This window comes from Dreissena polymorpha, chromosome 1 (genome assembly GCF_020536995.1).
Source record: "Dreissena polymorpha isolate Duluth1 chromosome 1, UMN_Dpol_1.0, whole genome shotgun sequence".
NCBI lineage: Eukaryota > Metazoa > Mollusca > Bivalvia > Myida > Dreissenidae > Dreissena > Dreissena polymorpha.
This window is the reverse complement of record NC_068355.1, coordinates 193774948-193797186: the sequence shown is the minus strand read 5'-3', so window position 1 is coordinate 193797186 and position 22239 is coordinate 193774948. Positions and strand designations below refer to the sequence as shown.

Here is a 22239-nt window from a genome sequence, read left to right as displayed (position 1 = left end):
CTATTTGTATGCATATATTTTAGATGTGTAAAGGCCTATTATAACAACATATGCGTAATACAATATCACTGCAGTATGTTTAATAAGATTATTTAACATTGACAGTAATTCAATATCTTGATGTTACTCTGTTTTGCAGTAAAGAAGTGTGCTGTGAGTCCCACAGGAGACAGGCTGTACATCATCAGCTACTGGCAGCACAAGCTTCTCACCCTGGCCAGGGATGGCACACTCCTGGCTTCATACACAGACCCAGCACTAGGTGGCCCACTTGGTCTACATGTGACCCCTGCAGGCCAGGTGCTGGTCTGTGGATGGGGGTCCCTCACTGTACTACAGGTGGGCTGGGAGGGAGAGAGTAAGCTGGCTACTCTTGCTACTTGGAGAGATGGAGTGATGAACCCATGGTCAGTCTGCTACAGCAGCACAACATCATCCATCATTGTGGGACTATGTGATCACGACATCATCGACAGCATCGTGGTGTTCAGAGTGGAATAGTGTGTACATGTATGTATTAGTTGTTGTAATTAGTGATTAGTATTTCAATGACAATGTGTTGTTTAGCATACGAACATAGTAGTGTGTGATGTTACAATACAACATTAAGTGTGTAGTTAAAGATACAAATAATTTATGTGCACATATTGTTATCTGATTATACAATGTGGGGGTTTTTGTGAGAACATTAGATCTAATGCATATTATGTTATGTTGTCATAACGTTTGTGTCATTATGGTCCTAAAATTTAGTTCTTGTAAACTTTGCATGAAAAAACAAAGCATTTCAACTGAAAATTTAATATTTCTACATATATGCACATCTACATAGCAACTGAGGCTATTTTTAGACTTTCATTTCTATAAACACCATGCCATGTAAGAAATGTATATGGATTAATACTCTTTTAATAAAATATGACATTGTTAAGTAATCTTTGGAGGAGTATATATTGATATTTTATGCAATGTTTACAGAAAGGTAACACTTAATGTGAGATTTATTAATTTGCCATATTTTATGATGTTAAACATGTCTTATTGATTTTTATTGCATTTATATCAATGTGTGTAAGTCCTAAATATACATACAAGAAATACATCGAGCTATTCTACTGCTCCAGTTGCTGCTGACAGTCGGGACAACGATGCTGAGGATGTGGGGGACAAGCATGACGCAGAAGGTAAAAGAGACGCTTTGTCAGGCCTTTTCTTGGCCACTTTGGGAAAAAATGCAGTTTTGGGATTTTGAATTTGTTTCGTGCTAAAAGTCCATTGATTTGGGAAAACACATTTAATAAGTTTTAATTATACTTCAAATTATAGGAATAAAATCCTATTATAATAGTTTTAAACTTTGTTAGATCTAATTGAAACATAATTGAGATATAATTTTCATAAGGAACAGCATATAACACGCTTTGGGTATGGGTTCGTTTAACAGACCCATAAATACTCAAGGAAAAGCCCTGCTTGTGTATTTCCTGTTTATTAAGATGAGGTGGAAGAGAATAGTATGAATTTACATAAGGTAAAATATCCTTTTAAATTGTTTGTTTTTTGTAAAATCATATAAATTTGTCTGCATGTTATTTTGTGGTTAAAAAAAGACTTTCATGGACGTGGTAGTTAATGCGTGACTTTCTCAGTTTGGAAACAATAAATATGGAATTTGTGTCAGTTATTTTCCAGTGTGTTTGTATTTAATTTGTGGATCGTTCAACCCTTAAAATCAATAAAAAATAATGTCCCGCGAATAATAATGTTTTTGCAGTGTATAAATAAGTGAAGTGGACGAGAATGATATGATATGATTTCACAGAAGGTAAAATGGCGTCTATTCTTGCGTATATCGTGTTTTCAGTACAACTTATTTTACTTGATGATCAATAACTCAAACCCTTCTCCAGCTCGATGTTTTCCAACTTACCGATACAGACACCTCAAAAACACAACACTGCAATAATTTCTGTCATCCCCATGCAAGCCTTGAGTTTTTATAAAGCTGTGAGATATTTAATTAAGCCTATTTGATTGGAATCTATTCCATCTAATGCCGTATAGAGTCTGTTTGTGAGGAGGTGTTAAGTTTTCATTGTGTATACAGTGTTGTTTTTTTTGTCAAAACAGGCCAAGTCACAAAGGAGCACGATTTACATAAAACCACCTTTTTTTCACGGGATATTATGCGTTCTTGCTAGTAACATGTAATAAATGCATTTTGTTTCATGGAGTTAACGAGTATTGAAAAGTGTAAATAAAAATAATTAAATGGGAAAATTTGTATGGGAAAATGATTTAAACAAGCAAATTCGTTGAATTGATAGCCCACGCCAATATGCTATTGGACACAAAAGTATTATATTTGACACTCAAAACAACATTGTTTCAAGATACAAAGGGCCATAACTCTGTTATTAACAGATGGTGTACAATGCCATTTGGCGTGCATCATCCTCTTATCCATATATATACGCATTACAGGTTTCAATAAAATCCGCCAAAGCACTTCAAAAATATGGCTCCGGACACACAAAAAGCATTTTCAAGATACAAAGGGCCATAACTCTGTTATTAACTGATGGTGTACAATGCCATTTGGGGTACATCATTCTCTTATCCATATGCATACTCATACCAAGTTTCAATGAAATCCGCCAAAGCACTTACAAGATATGGCTCCGAAAAGACGGGTGGACGGACGGAAAGACAGATGGACGGAAGGACTGACAGACAACGCCAAAACAGTATCCCTCCGCCTATGGCAGGGGATAATAAAAAGTACAGAATCTCGTATTGAGCAACTCTAAACTCACAAATTCGCACTGAAAGAAGCTTAAACACGTTTTAATAATATTATATTTCTTCTACGATATAGCATATAAGATGTTTACAGTATATTTACTGTATTCTGTTATATAAGTTAATATTATTTGCTCTTGAAAGCCCTTTATAAATCTAAGCACCGACAATGGAAACCATATGTCTTATCAGGCATTATTATAATAATTTTCATTGTTCAAACATTTCTACGTAAAAGATCAATCTGAAGTTTGGCATACACATTGAGGATAGATGAAAAATGATAAGGAAGTGCATATTTTTTGCGTTTTAAACAGTTCAGGTTGTCTTATAGGTTACATTATACTAAATAATAGTTTCATGTAGGGCTGTACTCTCTAAAAAAAATCATATTTTACTCGAAGCCATGTTTTACACTTTAGACTGGTGTTCTGGCTTTATCTCTTGGATATATTGAAAGGGAAAGAAAAGGTGCTCACTGCTTAATCCCTGACATATGATAAAGTTAGAGACTTAACCCTTTCAGTGCGGGAACCATATTTTGAAGGCCTTTGCAAACAGTTTGGATCCAGATGAGACGCCACAGAACGTGGCGTCTCATCTGGATCCAAACTGTTTGCTATTCTGATAGTATTCTTTGAAAAAAAATCGAAGAAAATGCTAATTCTAGAAATTCAGCAGACGACATTTTAGCAGACGACAAATTTCCCAGCATGCAAAGGGTTAAGTACAAGTTTGACCTGAAAACGGTTACATTGCACTAGAAAATGACCGGAAAATTTAAGGTGCAAAAGAAGTAGAGTTTGATTTGAGTAAAGTTAATGTTTGGTTTTAACATGACATATCTTTTTTATTGCTTAAATCGATTCAGCTTAGAATGAACTTTCAGAAAAAAGTATGGTTATGGTGGTCTCTATGTTCTAAATGTTGCATTTATTTTCTCTTTAATTTGTCGCTTTTACATTGAATTATATAGGGAAATCATTTAGTATATTGTGGCCTTTAATTAATTTAGCTTACACTAACAAGGGAGAGAACTGTCAATATGTACCAGCAGTGAGTTGTTGCCATTAAATTGTTTCATATTTTATTAATTTGTAATATTTCTTACAACTTTTATGACATGATGGCTTACTTTGGAACTGTTGTCTAGTGTGAATTTAAACAGAGTTTAACACCAAAGACCTGTAAAGGCATGGTAAAAATGGTGTGTGTGTTTTTGTAACTTTGGGAATACATTAATATGAAGTTGTTGCCTCCCATTTATTATTATCCCCAGCCATAGGTGAAGGGATATTTTTTTGGCGTTGTCCCTCCGTCCGTCTTTCCGTCCGTCCATTCGTCCGGAGCCATATCTTGGAAGTGCTTAAGCGGATTGCATTGAAACTTGGTATGAGTATATATATGGATAAGAGAATGATGCACGCCAAATGGCATTGTACACCATCTGTTAATAACGGAGCTATGGCCCTTTGTATCTTGAAAAATGCTTTTTTGAGTGTCAAATATAACACTTTTGTGTCCAGAAGCATATTGGCGGGGATATCAATTCAAAGAATTTGCTTGTTGAAACTTGTATCAACAGTGAATCCTCTGTGAAAGAATTGTAAAAGTTAACAGATTATGATTATGATTATGATTATGAGTACAATAAACAATTAATTATTTTTAACAAGATGATTTTCCATTCTGTTTTGTTGTTATATAGGAAAAAAACTGGCTAAAAACATCAATGAGCCACGCTGTGGAAAAATAGGGCTTCATGCATGTGCTTAGATTGTAGTCCCAGATTAGCCTGTGCAGTCCGCACAGGCTACTTAGGGACAACAATTACCTCTTTAAAGGTATGTTTGGTTGAAAATAAGTATCTTCTTTTGTGAACATCCAGTATCGTCAGAAAGTGTCCTCCCTGATTTGCTTATGTGGATTTCACATGCTAATCTGGGACAAAAGCTTCTAATATTGATGAGCGGCAATTTGGCTTATAAAATTACACTGAAAGTTAAGTAAGAATAATTATTATGAATTTACAGGTTATTAAAGCATTAGCCAACACTTTTAATGTTTTAATACGAAATGGTTTAATTGCATTAATTTTCATTAATTGCTATTTAGGACAAGGCACCAATTAAATTCCAAATTAGAAATTCAGATAATTATGTTTTGCTGTTGAAAACCTTCACATCCAATCAAGAGGCATATATGTAGTGTATTATACATTGTAATATAAAAATGTGTTACAAGTTCATATCCCCCACTCTAGTGTTGTTGTTTTCAGGTGAGCACCAGCATTGATATCCAGTTGGCCAAGCAACAGCACCAGTCCGGCCTGCAGGAGCCCCAATACTAAATGATCCTTTGCCTTCCCTGATCCCTAGCTCCTCCCACTGGACCTCCGGCCACAAAGGGTCAGCATCATAACACAAGTCTGTTCTGCAATAAATCCTCAGCACGTCAAGTTTTCACGCGCTGTTATGAACAGCTGAAATGTCTGTGTTGAGATTTCCCCAAGCAAGCCCGAGTAGTTTTGTTTAGCTCTAGTGCCCGAGTGGGATGAGTGTTACAGAAGCGAGACGTTATAGCAGTACTTATGGTAACGCTAACAGTTAGTTCTCACTGTGGACATCACGAAGAATCTCACGAAGGATTAAACGTTGAATAGTTTGTTTAATTCTTTATAAGACAGCTATATATTCAGCGAGGAACGAGAGCAAATCAAGGAACAATTGAAACTATTCATTCAGAAGTATATCTGCTGTAGATAGTTAGGACAGTAGAAGGGTTACGGACTATAGCGCACAATATATTCATGTGGTGTGCCTCAGACGCGAATTCCCACATTATTGAAAACAAGTTGCTAAAAGTAAACACGTATACGGTTTTGCACTCCGAGCCCAAAGGGCATCGCATTGAATTGAGACTATAGAAGGCTTAAAAACGTGACAACAGTTTTGTTGTATGGTCCAGTATGCCCTTCGACTCATCCCGAAGTTAATCAGAACTCAAACTCGGCCCTTAACAATATCCGCGAGGCCAGCATATCAGCTCAGCTTCTGAGCTTCAGGTGAGACCTTACAGTGTTATTGTGTCAAAGATTGGGCCTAAATTCAGCCCCATTCCTCAAAAAGTCTAAAAAAAAATATAACTATTTACTGGTTAAAATTTACAATGCAATATTTGCCAAAACAAGTGTTTGATAGATTGCAACAATGAGTCACTTTCCTTATAAAGCCCTATATGTTGAAACTTAGTACAATTAAAATACAAATCAAAAATTCTAAATTTATAAGTATTTGTGTTCACGTATAACTGAATATGATTTTTATTTAAATTAGAAACCGGATGTTTGCATAGACAAAATCACTATTATGCACTGCTTTCATATCTTTATGCACACACTTTCAACGCCAGTGACTAAACTTTACATCTAAGGTCTGTCTTACAAAAACAATGGCATAAAATGTAGACATCAACTAGTATCGATTCAATATCACGTACATATAATAGATTTAACCATAATAGGCTATAATTACTAGTATAATGGCCCCTGGTAGCAAGACAGAGTATCATATACTTAATTCACCATAGACTTTCATCTGTTTTTGCATTTCTGTCTAATCCATAGGTAATACGTGTTTGATCAAGTACTCATATACTTACAGTATTGTGTCTTATGACGTGTTGTATTGTCTAACATTTAAAGTTGTTTAGTCTCGCGTAATAAGTTGTGCACATTTAAATGTGCACAGTCTCATATTTTAAGTTGTATAGTGTCATGTTAAAAGTTGTATTGTTTTACAATTAAATTTGCCAAGTATCACATTTAAACTTATGTAGTCTTACATTTTAAGTTGTTAATTCTCACATTTAAAGTTGTTTAGTTTCATAATGAAAGTTGTTTTAGTCAAAACTATTAAGGGGGAAAGTCTCGCACTTAAAATTACTGAAGTCATGCCTGTTTTTGTTTTTTTATGCCCCCGGTAGGGTGGCAAAATAGCAGTTGAACTGTCTGTCAGTCCGTCCGTCTGAAAAATTGAACATAGGCTATAACTTTTGCAATATTAAAAATCACAATTTGATATTTGGCATGCATGTGTATCTCACGGAGTTGCAAAATTTAAGTGGTTAAAGGTCAAAGTCATCCTGAAGATAAAAGGTAAAAACAAACAAATCCAATGGAAGTAACACGCTTAAAATAGAGATAATTTATATTTATCATTTGGAAGGTACAGATCATTTTTACATGGGAAGAAATATTTGTAAAGGGGTGTAATCAAAAACAAAAATATATAATCAAAGCGGCGCAGTAGGGGCATTGTGTTTCTGACAAACACATCTCTTGTTAAAAAAAGTATTACACATTGCTATGAACTGTACTTTACTATGTATTTTTCGCGGTTTAAAACCCAAAATTTTCAATATTAAGTTTTTTGGGCATAACATTTTGATACAACGCTATTCTGAGTTCTTATTGGTGAATCATTAATTGCGATATTCTAAATATCAATTATAGACGCAACGTTTGGCATAAAAAAGCAGGTGTGTAAAGTATTTTGTTGCAGGGCAAATTCATTTGTCACTAAAACTTAACCAATCGGGTTTTAGTTTACCTTCTATTTTCTTTTCAGCAAACACTTTAAGCCGCCAAGATAAAAACATCGTTGAAGTGAAAGTAGATGACTATCCTGACCCCTTCGCTTAAGTAATTCAGCACAAAAACGCCTTGCGTCAGAGTAGCAAACCTCCAAACATCTTCTCCCATGTTGGCTTCATCAACACTTCTTACAGCGGAGCCTTGACGAGTTTGACTTCCATCCCAGCATCGACTTGTTCCTTATTGCGACTGACCTCGATAAGTTGCTCTCGAATAATGTGAACCTTATGCCAGTATGTGATTGACGCCATTTAACAACAGTTGCTGTTGAGAATTCCCGGGTTTGAGGTGGCAACTTTGGCGTCAGAACTCTCTCCATCTCTGTCTATGGCCCGGTCAAAGCAGCAGCAGCAGCAATAAGAACAACAAGTAGTATCTGAGAGGTGCTCTTCTGGGATACGGGGCTTCATGTATGTGCTTAAAGTGTCATCCCAGAATAGCCTGTGCAGATTGCACATACATCAAGTCCTATTAAAGTGTCATCCCAGATTAGCCTGTGCAGACTGCACATACATTAAGTCCTATTAAAGTGTCATCCCAGATTAGCCTGTGCAGACTGCACATACATAATGTCCTATTAAAGTGTCATCCCAGATTAGCCTGTGCAGACTGCACATACATTAAGTCCTATTTAAGTGACATCCCAGATTAGCCTGTGCAGACTGCACATACATCAAGTCCTATTAAAGTGTCATCCCAGATTAGCCTGTGCAGACTGCACATACATTAATTCCTATTAAAGTGTCATCCCAGATTAGCCTGTGCAGACTGCACATACATTAAGTCCTATTAAAGTGTCATCCCAGAATATCCTGTGCAGACTGCGCATACATTAAGCCCTATTAAAGTGTCATCCCAGATTAGCCTGTGCAGACTGCACATACATTAATTTCCATTAAAGTGTCATCCCAGATTAGCCTGTGCAGACTGCACATACATCAAGTCCTATTAAAGTGTCATCCCAGATTAGCCTGTGCAGACTGCACATACATTAAGTCCTATTAAAGTGTCATCCCAGATTAGCCTGTGCAGACTGCACATACATTAAGTCCTATTAAAGTGTCATCCCAGAATATCCTGTGCAGACTGCGCATACATTAAGCCCTATTAAAGTGTCATCCCAGATTAGCCTGTGCAGACTGCACATACATTAAGCCCTATTAAAGTGTCATCCCAGATTAGCCTGTGCAGACTGCGCATACATCAAGTCCTATTTATCTGAGAATGAGGCTCATATAGTTCACTTAACGTCAGTCCTTTTTCTGGCTGATTAAGGAAAAGTTCCTAGCATAAAATGTGAATTCTTTGATTTTAAATTTATCAAACTTGGTAAATAAATAGCAAATAAAAGTAAATCTGATATCAGTTTTAATCATAGGTCAGGGCATAGTTGTGCCCATTTTTCTGCTGAAATTTAGCCCTTGAACAACAGTTTCTCCTTGCAATAAATAAATCCACTTTAATTATTAAATTCTATTAAATTTAAGTAAAACAATTATTTAATGCCTCCAGCACATTTTTATAAAATTATTATCTTCATTTATTTTCAATATTTATTTTAATTGCCAAATTTTGTTTTAAGAGCTAGTTCCTAGCAATCATAGGTCGGTACCCTGCTGAAAAACATGATCTCTGGTCAGCTGGGCCCAGATGCCCAGCAACACTTCCTAGCCCAGGACCTTGGGGCAAATGCTCAACATGTCCTATCTGCATGGTGAAGCCAGTCTAATTCTTGGGCTCCAAACTCTCCTGCTGTGGGGCCGAGATTACCTCATCCATAAGGTACATTGGTACTGTCATTTACTATGTATAATGTTCAGTTTTTATGCACCCGGTAGGGTGGCATATAGCAATTGAACTGTCCGTCAGTCAGTCTGTCCGTCCATCCGAAAACTTTAACATTGGCCATAACTTTTGCAATATTGAAGCTAGCAACTTGATATTTGACATGCATGTTTATCTCATGAAGCTGCACATTTTGAGTGGTGAAAGGTCAAGGTCATTCTATAAGGTCAAAAGTAAAAAAATACAATCCAAGGGAAGAAATAAGCTTTAAAAGGGAGATAATTTCTAAACCTGCCGAATGATATATTGAAATTTTATTTCAAAGCAGCACAATAGGGGGCATTGTGTTTCTGACGAACACATCTCTTGTTTACTTCAAATTTCAATTAAAATAGTTTGTGCGTTTTATATATTAATAAATCTCTATCATGGCTGCTAACTTAATAAAATCATTATGTTACCAATTTGTCTTGCTGTTGAAGTGCACTTAATAAATATTGGTTTCAGATGGATGAAAAATGTTTGCTTCTAGTGTACAGTATATAGTAGTCTATGTTTGTATGTTTGTATGAAGTGTTTTGTGTATATATAATTTGTATCAAGAGTTTTCAAACATAATGTATTTCTTTTTTACTCAAACAAACTTGATTTACATCCAATGTAATTGATGACATTTCAGAATGCATTGAATTATTTGGTTTACAGGGACACATTTCTAGGATGCGCCAAGGTCCTTTTATCTGTTCACAGAGGCCTTATACTCACAAGTTCAGGCCCAGAGAACGGCGTTCCCCAACTACAACACAACCAGTACGTCTCAATAAGTAAGTCCTATTCCCATCGCAAAAGGGGTCACTGTGGCATTGCCTAATACTTAAGATGGAATCAAGTTTTAACAAATAAGGTTAAACCCTATGCAAACTGGGGTTTCTGCTCTTCAATTAATTGACCAGTTTATCTTATCTAAGTTTAAGGGTTCAGCCACAAACTATTGTAACATATATATGAAGAAAATGCATAAGGTTCAAGCTTGACCCTCAAATTTGTATTTTAAATTGAACATCGATAGCTACCATTTGAATTGTTTTCAATTATGGAATATTTAGATTGATTTAGAGCATAATCAATTCCATATGTTTTTTAAGTAGCTGAAAATAAAAAAACCTTATATGTAAAGATTTTGCTCTAAAGCAATTTAAATGTTCTATAATTGAAAACAAGGCAAATTCATCATTTGTTTTTAATTTCATTCACGAGTTACAAAATTGTCTTTTATGCCAACCTCAGCATTGTTTGGTTACTTTTGTCTATGGCAAAGTGAGTTCAATTTTTACACCAAGCCATTCATCAAAAATTAAAACAGAAACGACCCGTTTAAATGATTAGATATAACAGATTATGTTCACTTAAATTTGTGTTGTAATTATAAGAGTAATAGAAGCTTTAAAAACAGATATGAGCCTTGCACTGGGAAACAGGTTGAATGCGTAAAGAGTTTGACTCCAATCAGGGACACCACTTACCGCCTAAACTGGATTTTGCTAAGACCATATTTCTTTAAAACAAAAATTCTATAAAAGCGGAAAGTGTTGTCCCTGATTAGCCTGGTTATTCCTGCAAGGTACATGTATAATAGATCAACCAGCAGCAGCTGCATGTTGGCTGTTGGGCAGTTGGCATCCACTATTATTACATCTGCTCACTATTTCAAGGCAATTTAAGTTGAATCTTCATGAAAGTTGTCAATTATGTTTGTGGGCAGAATATCGTGTACAAGTTTAGTAACAAGCCAGATTCTCTGTACTTATTTAATGAAGAAAAAATGGCCAGTAAACATGTGTGCCAATGTACTCACGATCCATGTAAACCAGTTTTGTAACTGGGTGTATTTTGTTGGCATTCTTGTTCTTAATTTTTGTGTGTGTATGAACTGCCTGAAAAAATGCTACTTGTCTGAGCATAAATGCCATCAGAATTTATGCAATTGGCGTAATTTTCCTGACAGTTTATACAGTTTTAAGTGTACTGTCACATTGCAAAACAGTGTTATATTGTCTTGAATAGTTTATGGCCTGTGTGGATGCTATATTTTTAAATCTTTTTCTATAAAGAAGGAATGTAGATGACACTTGTTCATAGTTTCATTCCATCGTTCCTCAAAAAGTTGTAACTCTGTTGCTCTGGCATCTTCAATACCATTGAGTAATTAAATGGTAATTAAATTGAATGCTTTTTAATTCCCTTTTATTATTGTTTAATTTGAGTTACAATGCTATGAGGTTAAATTTTATTTACACTTAAATGTATTATAAATATTGCTGGGCCAAGTGTGAGGTTGAGCGCTCCAAAACCCGTTAAAACCCCAATGCTTTGCATTGACCGTTCCTAGGCGGTGACCCCAGCTTTATTCTTATTTGTGTTTATGTTGTTTTGTATTGTGCTGTTTTGTACTGTTTGGGCAATCTGTCACTTGCCTTAAATAAAGGACCTTCTAATTGTTTATAATAATAATTCAATACTACTCCAGCAGCTGGAGTTTCACTTCTTTATACTGTGCCTAATTTAATGTCAAATGGTGACTTGTTGTCAAGGTTGGACCTTGCAGTAAATATAAGAATGACCTTCTGCTGATGCAACTAGATATTCACTTCGTTGATATTTGATTTCAGAGGACACCCTTCCTGAAAACCTCGCTGAGTGCGACTGCGCCATACGTGACCCTTAAGTGAAATGAGATTCCAGGCTGAATGTCAAACCGGTACTACTCAGGTCTCCAGCAATAGCCTCAGCCTTGGACGCAGGTTCATGATGCACCCGTGGCCTTACTTATTTCTGAACATCTCAATCTCACAGCAATTGATGTGAATTAATGATAATAAGACTCCACAAACCACGTTTTGTAGAGGGTATATTGGAGTCAATTTTCTGTTAGTTGTTTAGTCAATGCGGCATTTTTTGCATATATTATAAAAAGATTTGTATCAAATCTAAATTTCTCAAAGGATTAAATTGGAACTTAAATTGTATGAAACCATTGAACAGTAAGTGATAAGTGGTGATTTTTTTTGCATGCAAAGCCCCATCGTTTCATTGGCCAAATCACTCTTTTACCCAGTATTATTTTACTTTCAGTATCTCACCATACATGGGAAATCAGAAGATATGAAACTTATATTCTAATCAGGGTTTTAACTAACATTTTGCCCACATTTGCGCTGTAACCTATATGCAATTCTGGGTTATAACTAACATTGTGTCCACAGTTGCGCAAAGTTGTTTGAATATTTTTGTTTAAAGAAAAGAATAAAGCATTCGTATAACTTGTAATCAATAGTGTTCGATGAAGGAACAATCATTTTGAAAATGACCAATACTCCAGAATACATGTATATTTGTCTTTTGACTGATCTTGGTCAGTGTCTAGCAGTATCCTTACGACCAAGCCACGTCGCCAAAGCAGCAGTCAAGTAATTTGTCTTCCACGTTTGAGCTTCCTATTTGCCACGGTCTGTTGCAAAGTCCACTCAACATGGATTGTTTTAATAAAACAAATGGATTTTAAGAAGATATTTGCTGATTCCTGTGTATGATCTTAATTGTATATGAAACAATACATGAACAACACTGACGCATATGAAAGGTAGCTAATACAAGTATTCATGCACAAATTAAAGTATGAATTTCTTTATAATTTTTAGTCATTATCAAAAATTCATTTCCAAACATATTTAAGCATATCGATATTGTTATGCCGTATAACAAAATAAAACAAAGGGTTCATTCAAAATTTCTAATTTTACTTTCAATTTCAGTTTCATTATTATTTTTATTACAACAAAAGCATATATCCAAAAAATATCATATACAATCAATAATAAAATATTCGTACCTGCATCTTATTCTGTATCATAATCTTTTTCTTGTGTAAATAATCTATCTAACCGGATGTTTTTCGTTTAAATCTGTATTCCAAACTGAAACTTGTTTACTTTCGAATCCGCTATTTATACTTTTTCAGGCATGACGTCACTGACAAGTGACGACCGTTAAAGTAAAATATATACCAATGAACGTAATGTGAAATGGCGGATTTATTAAATTAATGAGAATCAATAAACAATAATATTATACAAATACAATGACAAAAACGTAAGTTAAGCAATATACATCAGTGGAAATCAATAAATATGATGTTTATGAATATAAATTTATTTAGATAATAAGCATTTTAATTTAATAAGGAGTGTTTGTTTACATTACACCATGTAATACGGAATGGCCAATGGGAGGAGTAACGGCCTAGTAATATGTTGACTATGCTTTGATTTATTGTTTGATTTAATCACTCTGCCATTCTTTTACTTACCAGGTTGAGGGTCGCCCAAAACCACCCGGTGCCTTGCGATGAAAACCTCCAACGGGACTGTGACCTTGCCCTTGTACACACCTAATGGTCAGGTATAAGGTCACTTGGGCTTAGATAGTCACTGCAGTAAGAACATGTAAGGTTTAAAAGGTACTTGTTCACAGATTTTATGAGTACTTTGACTGACCCGAATGACATAACTAAAGCACATTTAAAAGTGGCTACATATAACTACACAGTGTATTCCAATATTTTGCAGTATGTTATTGTAAATTGCTTTTTACTTCTTTTGATACATAATAATATTAATAATCTCAGTTTAGAACCTAAAAGAAGGCAGCTTTTATGATTTTCTTTTTTTAATTTTGTATATTTATTACTGTAGGTTATTCCATAAACTGTGTTTTAATAATGTTTGAAAAATGATATTGAAAACTCGATGATCAAGCTATTTTATATTGTTCCATCTGTATTTGTAAACAAAATGACTGCAGAACAGGGCATCACTAAGTAAATGTATTAACATTTACCTTTAAATTTGTATTTTTTACATGTTTGTATTTGTCAAAATGACATCAACAACAGGGCATCAACAGAACCATCTATCTGTATTAACATTTTAATTTAAATATTGCTCAATCACTCACGGAATTTCTACAGAAAGAAAAAAAACAGGACAGGACTATATCTTTAAACATTTCCCTTAAAATAGTGTATATCATTTTCAATAAACAAGATGACTTCACAATAGGACATCCGAGACTGCAATGACGAAATGAGTGTCCTCACTTCAGCAGTGGAGGCCAATACACAATACGAGAGTTTCCAGCGGCTTACCTTATCTGGTATGTATGGGTTTATTTTAAACCTAATTATTATATGATTTAGTTAGGTAAGAATATATATGTATGTAGTTTAAATATAGATTTAATATTATTCACTGAAGTAAAAATATGAGAACAATTATAACAATATTTGTGTTCAACATCAGTCAGCCAGTAAATTATTTTAATAGTATTAGTATCCGTTCGTCTGTCCGTCCGTCTGTGTGTCTGTGCATCCATCCTTCCGTCCGAAACTTTGTCCAGAGCATAACTCCGATGGCAACTAGGACAATTGCAGTGACCAAGAACCATAACTCTGTCTACCTAGGTTTTTTAATTATCTCCCCTTTTATATAATTTTAAAGTAAATTTTTGTCCGGAGCATAACTCTAAATCTACTGAAGGGATTTACTTTAAACTTGAAATATAAACAGATGGCAAGAAGGGAAAGTGCAGTGACTAAGAACCAGAACTATATCTACCTAAGATTTTGAATTATCTTCCTTTATTTAATATTAAAGTAATTTTTTGTCCGGAGCATAACTCTTAATTTCCTGAAGGGATTTACGTAAAACTTGAAATATAAACAGATGGCAAGTAGCAGAAGTGCAGTGACTAAGAACCATAACTCTATCTACTTTTTTTGGAATTATCCCCCTGTATTTAATTTCAAAGTAATTTTTTGTCCGGAGCATAACTCTGAATCTCCTGAAGGGATTAACTTGAAACTTTAAAAAAAATAAACAGATGGCAAGTAGGAGAAGTGCACTTACTAAGAACCATAATTTATCTACCTTAGTTTTTGAATTACCTCCCTTTATTTTATTTAAAAGTAAATTTTTGTGGGGAGCATAACTCTAAATCTACTGAAGGGATTTACTTGAAACTAGAAATATAAACAGATGTCGATTAGGAGAAGTGCAGTGAGCATGAACCATAACTCTTTTGGCCGTAGTTTTTTAATTATCTCATTTATTTAAAAAAAAAAATTATATTATATTTTATTTATTTATATTATTTAATTACATTTAATTAAATGTTATAGTACATATTTTAGCTTTTCAATTTTTAATATCTCCCTTTATCTGATTTACAATAATATTTTAATTTGAACAACGAAGAATTCACTGTAAAATAAATAGATGAGTTTAAGGAAAAATACAGTGACAAAGAACAGTAACTTTTTATAGTCCTCTTCTTTAATTACCTCACTTTCTTTAATTTCCTTTTATTTTATTCTCTACAGCATATCTCAAACACTATATAACTAATTGATCCTTGAAATATAAATTGATGGCACAGGTGCCATGTTTTACAAATATTTTTCTACTCTCTAAAACAAATGTTGTCATACACGCAAACACATTTCGGCAGGGATTTGGCACTATTGTGACAAGCTCTTGTTTTTCTAAAAAATGCAAATGTGTGTTGAATATCAATAGGACATTGTGTTTGTCGTAAATCAATTTAAAATATTAAATTAATATACAACAGTGCACTTATTCTGACACGTTTTTTCCACCATACTTTTTGTCAGTTTGTAAGGATGCAATTAAAAAAAGTGTGTATACGACTTTGCATCTGACCCCTATTTCGAAATAGAGTCCTGCCTATAAAGAGACTAATCCAGTACCGACCTGTGCACATGTCTACTGCAATAAACAAGCTGTCATACTTGCACTTGTCTTTGGCGTATTTTCAGATGAGTCACTATATCAATGTATTCAATGTTAATTTTGTCTTTAAAAAATAACAGTGCGTAAATGTATCCCTGTAAATTCAAGTGATTTCAAAATAAAACACAAGTAAATTACTTTTTAACTGTTCTCACTTTAGTTTTTGTTATTGTACTAAAACATAAAAAAGTGTTGCATTTGGTAAATCTTCATAAATGTATAACACTTTTTCTAGAACAAGTATATTTAAACCATTTCTTGTTAACCCGCCACGTGTATTTTATGCCCCTTCAAAGAAGAGGGGGTATATTATTTTGCGGGATGTTTGCCGGTCTGTCGTTCGTGTGTTGGTAGACCAGTTGATTTCCTATAACTAACTCGTCAACGAATTGATATATTGGCTTCATACTTCACATGTGAATGGGTCTTGGACAGTAGATGACCTCTATTGAAATTGGGGTCACTTGTTCAAAGGTCAAGGTCACTGTCAAAATAATTGTGAAAATGATCTGATCAATAACTCGTCAGCAAATTGACCAATAGGCTTGATACTTCACATATACATTTGCCTTGGACAGTAGATGACCCCTATCGAAAATGGGGTCGCTAGGTCAAAGATCAATGTCACAATACATGCGAAAATTCTTTTCCGATTAATCAATCGTCAACAAAGTGACCTATTGGCTCGATACTTCACATGTACACTGACCATGGACGGTAGATGTGCCCTATTGAAATTGGGGTCACCAGGTTAAAGGTCAAAGTCACTGTCACAATAAGTGTGAGAATCGTTTCCAATGAATAAAAAATTTACCAATTGACTTGAGACCTCACATGTACATCAGTCTTAGACAATAGATGATGTCTATTGAAATTTGGGTCACTAGTTCAAAGGTCAAGGTCACTGTGACATTAAGTGTTAAATTGGTATCAATTCGATATGTCATCAAGGAATTGAGTGATGTGTGTCAAGGCTCTGTTTTGGGAGGCATCTGTCTCATACCGCGGAGCTCTTCTTTTTATTTAAACATTCTTTAAATAAAGTTTTGTGATAAACCAAAATGAACTAATGTTCTCTCTCTCTATTGATTTTAGCCTCAATGCATTGAATGCATTCACAGTTTCAACATGCTTTACAACTCTAGAACATCGCTTTAGTTAAATCTTTTGAGATTACCTTGTTGATATGATAGGTCCAGGCACTGACAAACGTTTTGTTGGGTTGAAATCAGTTGGGGTTGTCCTTGAAAACGCTAGTATTGCTTTGAATTTGTTTTGTTTGATGCATGATTTACTTTTATTCCAGAAAACCTGGGTTGCAGAGCAATGAGTATGTCCCAGGAGCATTTGCAGTCATCTTCTCCAGATTATGAGATCCCCATGCTCCACAACCCTCAGTCTATGAACAGCATGCAGAGCGAACCTTGGGTTAGTTTTTCTTTTTCATGGCCTTACTTTCAGAGATTGGTGGGTGCATGTAGATTTAACATTGTGTGTCAATACATCTTTCAATCCAGCTGTGGGTTTTTTTGGTCGTGTGTGAGCTAGTCTGTCGGTCGGTCGGTCCGTCGGTCAGTCCGTATTAAGTCTCCGCTTTCTAATTCAAGTTGTTTTCATCCGATCTTCACCAAACTTGGTCAGATGATGTCTAGGTCAAGTTCGAATGTGGGTCATGCCGGGTCAAAACTAGGTCATGGGGTCACTAAGTGCGTTTTGAAAATTGAGCATGGTGTCTAGTACTTTTAAAAATTAAGCATGGTGTCCGCTCTCTTATTCAAGTAGTTTTCTTTTTTTATTCCATTTTTTGCTCGACTATTATATCCTACTCACCCCGATGTCGGCGTTTCCATTAGCGTGCAAATGTTAACGTTTTCGTACTACCCCAATTTTTCCTTGACATATTGCTTTCATATTTTGCATACTTGTTTACCAACATGACCCCAACCTATAAACAAGAGCAGACAACTGTATCAAGCATTTTGACAGAAATATTGCCCCTTATATACTTAGAATGTATTATTGATAAAGCTATGTTAAAGTTTGCGTACTACCCCAAGTGCTTTATATACCATTTTGCAAGCTTTTGTATTTTCTGTTATTTCGTAAATTTTCGTATTTCCTAAAAATCTGAAAAATTACCATTATTTGTAACGCGTGATGTTGCATCTTTATAAAATAGCATTACCCACTGTAAGGTGTGCTCACTAAATCTGAAATGGCGAGGCATTTAAACATAAGCCCATGATCCATACTGTCGAAGGCTTTATTATATCGGAAAAAATAGGAGACCGTTTTCGTTACTTTCATCCATTAGTTCAATAATTTCATGCAAAAGTCTTACATTTTCGCCATTATATCTTCCTTTGATAAATCCTGTTTGATTTACACTGGTTATATTATTTAAAAGAGGTTTTATACGATTGGCAATGGATTTTGTAGCTATTTTGTAATCAACGTTAAAAAGCGAGATGGGTCTCCAGTTATCGATCAAAAGGGTGTCCTTTGCGGTCTTAGGTAGTAAAGTAATTATGCTTTGTTTTTGCAATTCTGTTAGATTATTGGTGTCTAAAGAATAGTTAAGAGAATTAACGACATATTGCTTAATATAATTCCAAAATATTTTGTAAAATTCTGCAGATATGCCATCTGATCCTGGACTTTTATTGTTTTTCATGTCTAGCAGTGCTTTAGCGCATTCATACTCTGATAGGTATCTTTGTTCATTTTGCGTTTGTTCTGGGTTTATTTTATTGCAGATATTGGTATGGAAACGTTCATGATGTTTATATCTATATTGTTGTCTTTTTTATAAAGATTCTCATAAAATTTGGCAGTGTTTTAATATTTCGTTTTGATCACGTATTACAGCATTATTATTCGTTTTTAGTTGTTCAAGTAGTTTTCATCAGAGCTTCACCAAACTTTGTCAGAAGTTGTAGCTATATGATGTTTAGTTCAAGTTCGAACATGGGCCTTGCCGGGTCAAAAACTAGGTCACGGGGTCACTAAGTGCGTTTTAAACATTGATCATGGTGTGCGCTTTTTTGTGAAGACAACATGCAAAATAACCTGTGTCAATGCGGCATGTGGGGGTATTTGTCACGTCCGTGACAAAGCTCTAGTATTGGTTCATTTATTTTATAGTAGTGAAGTTTTCAGTCAAAAGTAAATTGTGGTTGCATCGGTTGCCTTTTGCCTACCTCACACATACATCTCAGTAAAACTCTTCTCCAGCACGTTTTATTTGCTATTGGCTAGTTGGCCCTGTCTTATTGTTATAAATGATAAGGTGATATTTTTCCAATGGAAGAAATGTATGTTTCTCGAATATCAACCCATATTTCCTGATTGATGGTAAGATTTATAGTTAGTTGGTAATAAAGTGGTTATGATTAACTTTTCATGTAACTCAATGTATAAAAGTGCTATTTTTGTTCTTGTTTATCATCCGTAACACATGCAATAAACAACTGACATTAACTGTTATGAATCTTTCTTTTTTCAGACGTACCTTGACGAAATCAAACCAGCAAATCAGAAGGACAGCCTGCTGCTACCGTTGTTATCATATTAACCCCATACCGAAAAAGCTCAGAGATATAAAGGCTGTTTAAGATGTGCTTGTCTCTACATACCCCGTGTCTGGTGTGAACATGTACAATTGAATGTCTCTACATACTCCATGTCTGCTGTGAACATGTACAATTGAAGGTCTCTACATACTCCATGTCTGGTGTGAACATGTACAATTGAAGATCTCTACATACTCCATGTCTGGTGTGAACATGTACAATTGAAGGTCTCTACATACCTCATGTCTGGTGTGAACATGTACAATTGAAGGTCTCTACATACTCCATGTCTGGTGTGAACATGTACAATTGAAGGTCTCTGCATACCTCATGTCTGGTGTGAACATGTACAATTGAAGGACTCTACATACCTCATGTCTGGTGTGAACATGTACAATTGAAGGTCTCTACATACCTCATGTCTGGTGTGAACATATACAATTGAAGGTCTCTACATACTCCATGTCTGGTGTGAACATGTACAATTGCAGGTCTCTGCATGCCCCATGTTGGGTGTGAACATGTACAATTGAAGGTCTCTACATACTCCATGTCTGGTGTGAACATGTACAATTGAAGGTCTCTGCATACCCCATGTTGGGTGTGAACATGTACAATTGAAGGTCTCTACATACCCCATGTTGGGTGTGAACATGTACAATTGAAGGTCTCTGCATACCCCATGTTGGGTGTGAACATGTACAATTGAAGGTCTCTGCATACCCCATGTTGGGTGTGAACATGTACAATTGAAGGTCTCTACATACCCCATGTCTGGTGAAAATATGTACAATTGAAGGTCTCTACATACCTCATGTCTGGTGTGAACGTGTACAATTAAAGGTCTCTACATACCCCATGTCTGGTGTGAACATGTACAATTGAATGTCTCATCTTTGGAATTGGGACACGTGGAAAATTAGTGATTTGATTCAGACAGAAATCGCATAGTGACAAATCACAACAAAAAATGGAAAGCAAGAAAGTCTTGTGGCCAGCAATGTTTTTATGTGACCACTAAGTTGTGTTCAAAGAAAAACAATCGTTCATGTTTTATTGGAACTATGATGCTGTCAGTCATTTTATGTTGAAGGCTTTAAATAACTATATTTAAATATAATAAGATTAAGATTACTTGATAAAAGAAATAATGTTATATAGTATTTTAAGCGCAAAATTTACAAGTCTATCCAATTACTGTGTCTGTTTTATGACATTTTATTTTGGAAATGTTAAGGAAAATATAATGTTAGTAAATATATGTCTATGAATGTTGATTTTGACATTTGTCAAAGCTGTTTAAATGATGCTGGTAACTTCGACAAAATTTAAAGAAATGTATTATTTTCATGTAATGAGACATGCTTCAGTTTTTTGTGGCTTAACCTGTAATATAGAGGTGGTAGTTACAAGAATTGTTTAGCCAGATGGAGAATGTTTATGCTATGGCTTTGATACTCTTAAGTGTGCCCATTGGTGTCAGGTTTTTATCAAGAATATTGTTTATTGTCTAACAATTTCTTGAAAATATTGATTAATTTTAGACAAAATCATTTAATCTTCCTTAAATTGTCTATTCTGTATTCACGACCAGTTATTTATTAATTTGCATGAATATGATTTATGAATGACTTTTGTGTTGCTTAAAATGCTTTATTTGTTTTGGAACTGAGTATTTAAAAACGAAAATATGAGGTGTAGGAAAAATGGCCAAAGTTATGATAATTATTTTTTTGTTTTTGTAAAGTTTATTATGCTTTATATGTTTGTGTATAGGCATTTAGACGACCAGATTAACTTGACCAATAATTCGTGCTCACTGTATATATCGGTCAGTACATTAGTCACTTGTATATATAGCGATTGTGAAATGATTGTATTTGCAATGTAAATCATGCGTTTATTGTTGCCATTTTGATTTTCGCTGTTAACATTTATTTGTTATAACAATTTTCATCATGTACATCTTTTAGGTGCCAGATAATATAAAAAAACATTGCTTGTGGAGATGCTCATTTAAAACTTTCTTAATGATACAGAACAACACATTCTGAAGAGGCAAATATCCTTTGGGCAATAGGAACATCTTGTTACTAGTATATGTAATGCCTTTCACTAAATAAAGTCAAGCAACTATTGAAAGATTGGTTTAACTTTGTTTTGCATTATCTTAAGAAAAATTAATATATTCAACTTGGAAATCAGTCAATTGGAAATCAAGCGAGAGTGATTTAACATGCTAACACTTGTCAATAATTGAATTGTCTCTCTTTGTATGTAAGATATAGGGATGTTGTTGCTTGAAAAACTAAGTTGTATCCGTTGTTAGATAATGCTTTTGTTCATCTCTCAACATAACACGTACATTCATACAGTTATTAAAAATATGACACTCTTTATTCTCAGCCATCAGTTTGTATTGGGATTTTGTGGAATACTTACTAAACCAATATACGTCTGTTTAATGAATGAATAGCTATGGTACAATATGATATATGATACTCAGTGTTACAAAACATGTGTAATAAAAATATAATGTCATTTATTTGAAATCTTAAAA

At 34.6% G+C, this 22239-nt stretch overlaps 1 protein-coding gene and 1 long non-coding RNA gene across 11 annotated transcripts; both read left to right on the top strand.

Moving 5' to 3' along the window:
• Positions 1–482: 482 nt before the first annotated feature.
• On the top strand, positions 483–5586 carry LOC127864434 (uncharacterized). The gene is made up of 3 exons (XR_008041934.1): positions 483–510; positions 1125–1184; positions 5081–5586. It is a non-coding gene; the product is annotated as an uncharacterized LOC127864434 (long non-coding RNA).
• A 52-nt stretch (positions 5587–5638) lies between these two features.
• Positions 5639–21362, top strand: LOC127864429 (uncharacterized). Of its 10 annotated transcripts, XR_008041922.1 has the most exons (11): positions 5639–5866; positions 7431–9238; positions 9947–10065; positions 11911–13313; positions 13611–13757; positions 14359–14452; positions 17414–17535; positions 19613–19818; positions 19863–19950; positions 20083–20390; positions 20435–21362. XR_008041922.1 is itself a non-coding variant. In XM_052404067.1 (6 exons), the coding sequence occupies exons 1-4, from the start codon at positions 13646–13648 to the stop codon at positions 19679–19681; spliced, it is 339 nt and encodes a 112-aa protein (XP_052260027.1). In that variant the 5' UTR covers positions 13611–13645; the 3' UTR covers positions 19682–19994; positions 20083–20390; positions 20435–21362. The 10 variants fall into 10 exon arrangements, 1 of the variants encoding a protein (XP_052260027.1); XR_008041919.1 differs by having other exon boundaries at positions 11911–12042; positions 13611–13699; positions 19613–19994; XR_008041915.1 differs by having other exon boundaries at positions 11911–12042; positions 19613–19994.
• Positions 21363–22239: the final 877 nt, after the last annotated feature.